The 9873-nt window shown below is 40.4% G+C and overlaps 1 protein-coding gene across 1 annotated transcript; it reads left to right on the top strand.

Moving 5' to 3' along the window:
- Positions 1 to 542: 542 nt before the first annotated feature.
- LOC115761490 (myb-like protein Q) lies at positions 543 to 2197 on the top strand. Its single transcript, XM_030703256.1, has 3 exons — positions 543 to 628; positions 701 to 967; positions 1036 to 2197. The coding sequence occupies exons 1-3, from the start codon at positions 543 to 545 to the stop codon at positions 2195 to 2197; spliced, it is 1515 nt and encodes a 504-aa protein (XP_030559116.1).
- The last annotated feature ends 7676 nt before the right edge of the window (positions 2198 to 9873 follow it).

The following is a 9873-nucleotide window of genomic DNA, read 5'->3' as shown; positions in this document are numbered from 1 at the left end:
CATTAACACTGACAGCGGACCGCTGCCGGGGGAGAGGGGGGTGGGGGGGGGGAGTGTGTGTGTAAAGCGAAGGGGCTGGAGGCGTGGCAGCCTTTGTCGTGCACTAATTGTCTGGCTGTGGCCAAAATGTGCAGCACATGCAATGCTCCAATTCAGGTGTATGTCAGTTGGTCGCCCTCCCACACACACCGCAAAACACTTTGCAGGCAATTGTCAGTTCGCTACTGTTAAAATGAGGGAGGGGGAGGGGGCTTGCACTTAACAGCTGACAATGACAAGCGGTGCCAATGTTGCCATTAAGTAACTGGCCAAAACGCCATTGCAGGTTGCCTAAGCAACTCTGTCACTTGCGGTTGTTGTTGTCCGGAGCGGCTGCAGTTGCCGCCACCGCTGCTGCTGCTGCTGGCAGTTGGTTTTGACTTTCGAGCATGTCGCATCTCAGTTGATGATGTGCCGGATTGCGATTGGAATCTGGCGCGAAGCTGGCGGAAATCAATTAGCAATAAAATTGCCAAATCAAACATCAAATGTCCTTTGGGAATATGCAATATCAGCAGGAGGCGGCAGAGCAACAACAGCAACAAGAACAACATCCGCTGCTGTCAGCCATTTCCGGAAATAATTATGCGTAAGCAAAATGACAGCGCGAAATTTATGCGGCTGCCGCTGTGTGACACAACAAAAGCAAATGATGGGCCAGCTTACCTGCCTGGCACTTTGGCCTAGTCGTGTGCGTGTGTGTGTGTGTGCTGTTTGTTTGTGCTTGTCTCGCAATTTGTTGCACTTACTCACACTCAGCCTGCAATTTGAATTCTTGCAGCGATACCCAGCGTGCCCATTACCCCTGGCAACACCAGCAGCAGCTCTATCAGAATCCCTATCTCCATTATGGACGACCACTGTGGGGCGCTGGCAGCAACCACAACGGTGCTTATGCCAGCGCAGCCGGCGGCCATTCGGGCTATGGGTAAGTAATCCAAGTACCGCATCCACAGTCCAGCGTCGACCAACGCTAATGCAACTTTAAATTAACAGCATGGAGCCATCGATGGAGTATGAGATGCAGCATACGCCACCCTCTGGCAGCTATTCTTCCTATCAGCCTAGCGGTGGGAGCGCTCCTGCTCATCCGCCGCATCCGCCTCAGTCGTCGCCGCCGCCGCATCCACCGCATCCGCCTCAATATTATGCGCCCAAATCGCCACCCACCACGGCTGCCACCAAGAAGAAAAAGAGCTCCAGCTCTGTGATGTCGGCGCTGACGCTGCTCTCGTTCTTCTTTTTCGTGAATATGTTGCAGAGCTGCATCAAGGAGCATATCTCGGATATCAACCCCACCGTGATGGTGCTCACATCGTCGGGCAGTCGCAATCGCTTCAATAAATTAGCTGAAATGAACTCACGCGAACAAACCTCATCGCCGGCATCCACAAAAGCATCGGAATCGGCGGCATCTTGGCAGCAACAGCAGCAGCCTGCATTGGTGCCAGCAACCAGTTCCGCCGTGTTGCCCGTCATTGTTACACCAGCTGTGACGTTGCATACGCCGTATAGCAGTGGTCTGGTGACTAATAAGCCAGCTTCGCATACCCATTCGTATCAGCAATCGCCGCTGTCGCATCCACAACAACATTCTCATCATCATCATCAGCAGCAGCCGCAGCAGCAGGAGCAACAGCACCAACATCATGATGATGATTATTATAACGTGCATCGCACGCCCTCATCTTCCGCCGATTTCTATCCTAATCGCACACACATTGACCAGTCGTTGCGCCCCGACTTCAACGCCAACACGGACGCCGGCTCGGACTCAGACTCGGACTATTATCAGCATCACTATTACCCGGAAAGGGAGCGTCATCGGCATCATTACATGGACAGCGGCTGGGTGTTTGGCGCCAATGGTAACTCGTATTCGCAGTCGCATTCGCATCCGCATCCGTATTCGCATGCAGCTGGCAACAAACGTTACTCATCTTCAGCTTCGTTGGGCGCTCAGTCGGGCGTGAGCTCTTACTCGGATAATGCGCGGTACAGGCATGCCGATGCCGATGCCGATGCTGTTGATGATAATGATGATGATTATGATCAACGCTACAACTACAACCACAACAACCAGCGGCATCGTAATGAAGCTGCTGACCGAAGTCTACAACGTCCCATCGGCGATTCTTTCTACACGCGCAACAATTGAAAACGCAATTTCAGCTCAGATTTTTATGCTACAATAATTGTATTTATATATTAATATGAATACTTTGAATATTCTGAAATCAAATTGACAATATTCACAAATTATGTTAAATGCATATCATTCTATTATTTCTAAGCGACAATTATAAAATTCTATTTAAGTGAGCACCAAAAAGTATGCTACACAAAATGTGGGAATTTTTGGCTAATTGAAAATTATGAAACACCAATTATAAATATATCATGCCTTTTGCATAAAAATAAACAAATTTTAATTGATATGATGAAATCAATATTTGTTGTTATAAAAAGAAAAGTTTGCGTTACCCTAGCACATCCAAGTGCAATTTATATTACAGAGAAATCCAGCCAACTGAATTCTAATATTTTGATGACGGCTAAGCAAGCTTCAATTTCTACTAGCTTAACATATAGACATATTTGTTTATATGGTATAGCCAATTAACATTTACTATTTTATGCAGCCAATATTTATTACCAATTATTTTCTTTAACTTATCCTTCTGCTAGTGGCCTACGACAATTTTTAATTGCAAAAATAAAATAATAATATAAATTGTACCTAAAAAATCTCGGCGACCCACAGATAGCTATGGCTTTATTTTAAATATTATGCAAGAGTTTTCGTTTTTGTAAATCTTCGGAGATTTGTAGCTGTTCAAATAGGGTATAAATATGTTTGTTGTTATAATTAAAAGCAAACATTGTGTAAGGCAACAGGCAAAAAGAGCGCAAAAAGCGAACAAACAATGAAATGTTAAAGTTCTAATGAAAATAAATGCTAATTTGTTGCGCAACAAATTAAATGTGGCAAGCTCTGTGAACTGGGAGCTTAGACTTTATTTTATTGCCTGCCACAACTAAGTTGCACAATGTGCGTTGTGTGGCCACCACAGGCACAGACACAGGCGCAGGGACTGGTATTGCCACAGCGTACACCTTTTGTTGGGCCACCTTGCCACAGATTTTCTAATGCAAAGCTGTTGCACTTACAGCGCCTGCTACAATGCTTGCTTATTTCTTTATTTATGGCTTCTCAGTTCGCGAATGGCAATATAATTATTTCTAATGAGATCAGGCAAAAGGAAACTTGTCACTTAAATGAACACATTTCGTGCGCTTTAATATGCAGCACGCAATTTATGCGCCACACACACACACACACACACACACATGCACAATGGCACACAAACAATGCTATCAATTTCAACAACTTTGATTAAACGTCATTTACAGTTGCCACAAGCGGCAGCTGAGATTTGGAGTTGAGTGCTGCTGCACGCAATTGCTGTTGTTGTTGTAGCTGCTGCTGTTGCTGCTTCATTTGCAATTAAATGCATGATAAAAAGCCAACACACGAGCGCAGCAACTGCAACTGGAACTCCAACTGCAGCTGCATTTCGGCATCGACTGCACTCGCCTCGCCACTCAAAGGCGTAATTTAAAATTCTCTTGGCTGCCATTTGGACCGTGGACACCAACCCAGTGGCCCGCCCTTCTTTTGGTTTTGATGCCAGTGATATGCCTGTTGGAAAGCTGGTGCTGCCGACACGCGCCGTGACTGGAGTCTGAGTCCTTACCGCTGCGGTTGCACACGGTGCGTATGAGTTATGCCGCGACTGCGTGGCACCCAGCAAAAAATGAAGTTAATATAAATTTTACTTTAAAGCGCCGCCCATCTCATACGTGTACGTCTTATAGCTACCGCGAGTTTGGCTCCTATATATTTGAATAAATTTATGACTTTAAGTGCAAGCTTGCAGCTAATGCGTGATTTTTTGGAGCTTCAGCGGGGTAAAGGCAACGGCATCTGCGATGTTGCAAAAGACACGTGCCCTTGCAGCTCAAAAAATTTGAATAATTTAGTTGTTGTGCAAAGGATTGCTGCTTCTTAGGATATATTAAATTTGTCCTTATTTTAATATAGATGGGCTATAGTCTTGGCCCAACTATAAATATTTTTGCGGCTCGAAAGGATCCGCAATTGGCAGCAATGAAGAATCGTAGTTTTGCTTTTTTGTTGCTTGAAAAAATTATAAGTACCTTAAGCTGTTAAACCATATCAAGTAATTTTCCAATTAAACGGATAACTTGACTTTAAGATACTCTAATTTGAAAAGGTAGAAAAAAGTCTCTTTAAATTTGAACACAAAAATGGCAGCACTTAATAGATATAAGCGATAGTCTTCTTATTAAATTAGTATAAATAGCTGACTAAACTATATTTGAAATATGAAATATTATATTAATTTATTTATTGTAAGGTCTCAGTCACAGCACATCACAGATTTTTAATGTTCGCCGCCAAGACCCGAACCGATAGCAACGCCAAATGATGGAGGAATTTTAGAGAGAAAATAAAAAATATAACAGATTATAAAAAATGGGAGAAAAGTAATTAAAAAGAGTGAACAAACAAATGGAATATTCTGTAGATAAGGCAAAGAGAAAGTTTATCCTGTCCGGCTAACCATATCTAAAACATATATCTTTAATATTGCATTGCTTACCTACCTGATTAAAGCAACGCATTCTGCTTTCCGTTGCAATATTCGTTACTTCGTAATAATAGTTTTTAATTATGCTGGGCATTTAACAAGCTTTTATTAACAAACTGGCGAGCAGAAAGTGAAAATTTTCATTGTGCTCTTGCGTATGCTCGCAGGCTGGCCATATCAAATGTCCCGACTTGTTCCCTGCCACATTATAATGCGTATTACACATGCAATAAATTCACTTGAAACATGCATAAATTTATAGTGAGAAAAGTAGCGTTTTTTTTTTATTTTTTTTATATTTTATTTTTATGCTTGTACTTCATTAAAAAATAATTAAAAATTGTAAACGACATACAATTTTTGCCTGGCTTTGCGCAATTATTTATGTCGACATAAAGCACAAAATTAAATGGCAATAATTTGCTCGTGTCAACTATAAGTGTGCAGTAGATAAATTAAATGTAAACAAGAAAAATAAATTATAAAAATTTAACAATTTTAATTTAAAAGTTAAAGTTGCTGCGAGACAGGATAAAACAAAGAAGTGTGAAATCCTTTTTGCAGGGCGACAGCTGGCAAAACCGAAATTTCCCAGAAGCTATAAGAACAGCACAGACACCAACAACAGCAGCAACAACAACAGCAACAACAACACAAAGCACACAGCAAACAACCAACAACTGTCTCGATTCACGTTCAACGCCTTGGCTACAGTTTTATATGGTAAACAATTACGGTAAGTAATTTATTTCTGCTCAACTGAATTAGAAATCTCTTCGCACTAAGCCAATGCCAAAGCATTTGCTGAGACAGTCGCACTCTGTGTGCTTATGTGTGTGTGTGTGTCCTTGCGGGTGTGTGCGTGTCTGTTTATGAAGATACTATAAGATATGCAAGAAAATTAATAGTACTACATTTTTTACAACACGTTTGTCTCGTCTACTGGCGCTGCTAGTGCGATAATTCATTGCCTGCTGCTGCCGCTGCTGTGTTTTCTGCCTGCCACGCACTTCCTGCCAGACAGTCAGTTATCCTTCTGACCACCTCGGGACCATTCCGCCGCTGCAGCCCTCGCCCATATTCCTGCTATAATCGGCTTAGTCTGCGCTTACGGTTTGCTTTTGGTATTGCCTGCGCATTTGTATATGCGAGCATAGTTGCCTCTATGCCCTCCCCCAAGCTATCTCTTTTTCGCTGCCACTATGCCTGACCCTTCCCTTTCAGCCCACTCTGTTTATTTGCCCCAAAGGTGTTAAGTTGTTGTTTTATTGCATTTTATTTCATTTAGCCGTGAGCCCTTTATACACTTTCAAAGCAGGGCAAAGACTATTATGACTTCCTTGAGTAATTTTCTTAGGTTAAACGAGAATAAAACGTAATGTAGCACTTGATGCAAAACTAGGAAAATAATATGTCATTTCCATTAAAGTTTTACACAGTCGAGTCGAAAATTGAGGAACATTCTGCAAGGAATCCGACTTGATAAATTTTCCAATCCCAGATTTTCTACTTCTACTTCTGTAGCTTAGATGAAGCTCGAATTTAAGCTTCTATTGCTCTACATATATTTTATGAAATACATATGTAAAGCTCTTTTTTCTAGCAGTTGCGGACCAGGATTTCTTTCTTAAGGTCTTTGTTAAGGTCTCACATGTTAACATGTTAGACTTTCGACATTATCTGACGTATTATTCGATGTTTGATGACGCTTGAACATTAATGCAATTCAATTAGAGTAATGCACAAATTAATAGAAGTGTAGAATGGCAATGTTGGAGTTCAGTTGGTTTTCTAGACTTGCTTTGCAATGTCGTCCCTAAAATCGCATAAATGCACCCTGCTACTGCTGCTGGTGCTTTTGCTACCTGGCCAGTTGGACACGTATCGTAGAATATTGGAATCTGGAGGATCCTTTCTAGATGATATCATTCACAAAGTTCACAAAGAGAGGCCCATACAGACGTTGTTATTAACAAAACGTCTGCAAGATATCAGTTGTGTTATAGAGAATTTCAATCCCGTTGGAATACCAGCTTTGCGCCACGACGAATTGACCAAGATAAACGTAAAAGAGCTCTACAATAGCGAGGTACTTGCTCTGCTTTGCATGTCCGAGTTGGCAGACTTCATGCTGCTGACCACACTGGCGCAGAGCCTTCATCGCATAAGAGAATCACGTATTATTATCTTGTTGCACAGTGTGGAATCTAATTTACAGGAAATGCTGCGTTTAATCAGCAACCAAGCGAATGGGTTTAGTTTTGTCAACCTAATCGTACTGCACTCAACTTCGCATGATGTCAAAGCTTCGAGAGTTGCATATCGGATGCAACCATTTTCGAGTCCATCTTTTATCATCATGGATATCAACGAGAAACCAACATTTCCTACAGTCTGGCATAACTTCAACAGAAAAACGGCTGTCATATTACCTGATCTGTTCCCACCACGCAGCCTAATGGCCAGAGATCGTCGCACAAAAGAAATGAAACTTTTTGGCTCTTCCGATGTATTGGTGCAGGAGTTTGCAGAAAAACACAACATACAATTGCAATTGCTGCGACCTTTATCTGAGTTGCCGAGCCACGAAACAATAGACTTTCACAATTTAATAGAAAGTGGTCAAATTGATATACCGCCTAGGCCAAGTCTATTATCTCTGCAAACGCATAAAAGTGTAGAATTTAATTGTTTTGCTGGCCTCACACACTTTTTTATTGTGGTGCCTTGTGGACATGAAATGAGCATTGGTGATGTGTACAAAGGGTTAAGGACCTACTTCACAATAGTTTTGGGCTCATATTTTGTATTTGCAATAACAGAAACTTTAATTGTGGCTGCCACAAATCAGATATTTCGTCGCACACCCTTCTTACAATACTCGAACTTTGTGTTAAACCTTTGGGCATTTGCTGGTGTCTTGGGACTGCCCATGCCCTTAAGAAGATATAGAATCAGTATTTCACTGCAGCAGGTTATAATGGCTATGTGCATTTTCAACTTAGTTCTCTGTAGTTTTTTCAATGCCAACCTCAGCACGCTGCTGACAAAACATCCTCACTATAAACAGATCGAAAATTTTGAGGAGTTGCGGCATAGTGGCCTACAAGTAATATTTGACGTCACCTTACAAAATTACTTTCAGAATGATTTCGAAGTTAAAAGGTTGAATGAGCTTGTTCCCAATGCACATTTCGTGCCAACAAAGCAAGTTCTAGATTTGTTATTGACTTTAAATTCAAGCTATGCTCATCAGACATATCAGTATGTTTGGGACTTTTTAGGCAATTATCAAAAGATTCATAAGCGAAATGTACTTTGTGAATCGAGAGGACTTTTTTTGACAAGTAGTTTACTAATGGGCCATATCATGAAGCAGAACTCAATATTCCGAGAGGCTCTAGATGATTTTGTATCTTGGACTAACAGCTTCGGTTTTGACAAGCACTGGAATTTAAGGGCTGGAAACAAGATGATGGAATCCATCCAACGGAATCTAGATCAAAGATTTGCAGCAAACAATCAAGAATTAAAACCATTAAGATTTGATGATTTGAAATGGATATGGAAGTTGCTTGGGGTATGCTACGGCTTGGCAGTTTTGGTTTTCATAGGGGAAATTTGTGTGGCACGTTGGCAAACGAAACGAGCAAAAGTCATTATAGAAGTGTAACAATTTTTAAAGATCTCTAAATTACTTTATCGCACATTAATAAATATAACTGGCAGCAAGAATGTTTTATATATAAATCAATTACTGTAATCAAAGTCAATCACTCAATTATTTAAAGTTATATATTAATAAAAAAAATAAATATTTTAAACATTATCTATTTTTTTGTGTTTTTTGTGTTTATGGATACTTAGTATATGCTTATAACTGTATGTGTTTTAGGCGTACCATGGGCAAGTCCGGCGTATACCAGTTAGTTGGCTTACATAAAAGTTCGCCTTCCGCCTACTGATAGATGATGATAAACAAATCGTTCGTGTGAGCTTAAAGGTGAGTACTTTATTACATATATATATTTACCTTAATATATAGAACTCTTTGTCCTGACCGATTGACTGACTTAGGAAGCTGAAATTACCACTTTAACAAAATAGTATGGGTAGATTTAAGTTGTCTACGTTGGAAAACGGGCGAGAAAGAGAAATGGGCAAGAAAGTGAAGAGGCTGACACAATTTTTAGATAGCCAAGGCACATTTTGTTATACACATATTAAAAGCACGAGATCCTTACTTGAAATAATGAGAGTTGCAGAGTAGGTCGATTTTTAAAGATACATTCTAATTTGTAGCGTGACGGGAAGTATATTTGGTTTGCCTTTGTGAAAATCTCAGTCCTTCAAGTCTTCATTTATAATAAAGTCACCATTTATAAATCCTGCATAGCTCCCGCCTGGCGTTATGGTATCCAGGTATATGGCATTGCTGCAAAGTCCAGTCTTTCAAAAATCAGGGTGCTCCAAGCAAAAACGCTCCGATATCTGTCTGGTGCCCCCTGGTATATGAGAACCTCCGACTTGGAAAAAGACTTAGGAGTGCCCAAAGTCGGGGACATAATAAATATACAGGCCGCAAATTATATAGCGCGACTGAGAAGTCATCCTAATCGACTGGCTAGGCGTCTTCTGAATAGGCGCAGAATTGGAGGATTCCGAACGCGGAGGAGACTACGAAGGTCTCACCCAATAGATCTCCCAGATCGATTTATATAGTTGACACTGTAAATTTGTATATAAGACTTACCAGTAGAATAAGTAGATTGTAAATATTCATACAAATTTAATTTAAGTTGTTCCAGATAATAACAGAAAAATTAAAATAAAGCTAAAAAAAAAAAAAAAAAAAAAAAAAAAAAAAAAAAATCATTTATAATAAGGCATAAAATATATAGCATGAAGTAAGGCTTTATAATGAATTATTCGGTATATCCAAATTAGTTTAGAATCGAGAGATTCTGTTCTGCCGATCAGTTGTAGAAGGATTTTCCCAAGTAGTTGTTTAAATCTCATTATTTCTCATTTACTTGTAATATTTTCATATCAATTAGGAAGGACACTAAATATGAGTTTGACTTCAATCTTAGGGAAGTATAGCAAGGCTGTCGCTTAAACGGCTATAACCATGCCAAGACAATGTCCTTTCCTTCTT

This window comes from Drosophila novamexicana, unplaced genomic scaffold (assembly GCF_003285875.2).
Source record: "Drosophila novamexicana strain 15010-1031.04,08,12 unplaced genomic scaffold, DnovRS2.1 tig00000485-arrow-pilon, whole genome shotgun sequence".
NCBI classification, from domain to species: Eukaryota; Metazoa; Arthropoda; class Insecta; order Diptera; family Drosophilidae; genus Drosophila; species Drosophila novamexicana.
This window is presented reverse-complemented; position numbering and strand designations above follow the sequence as displayed.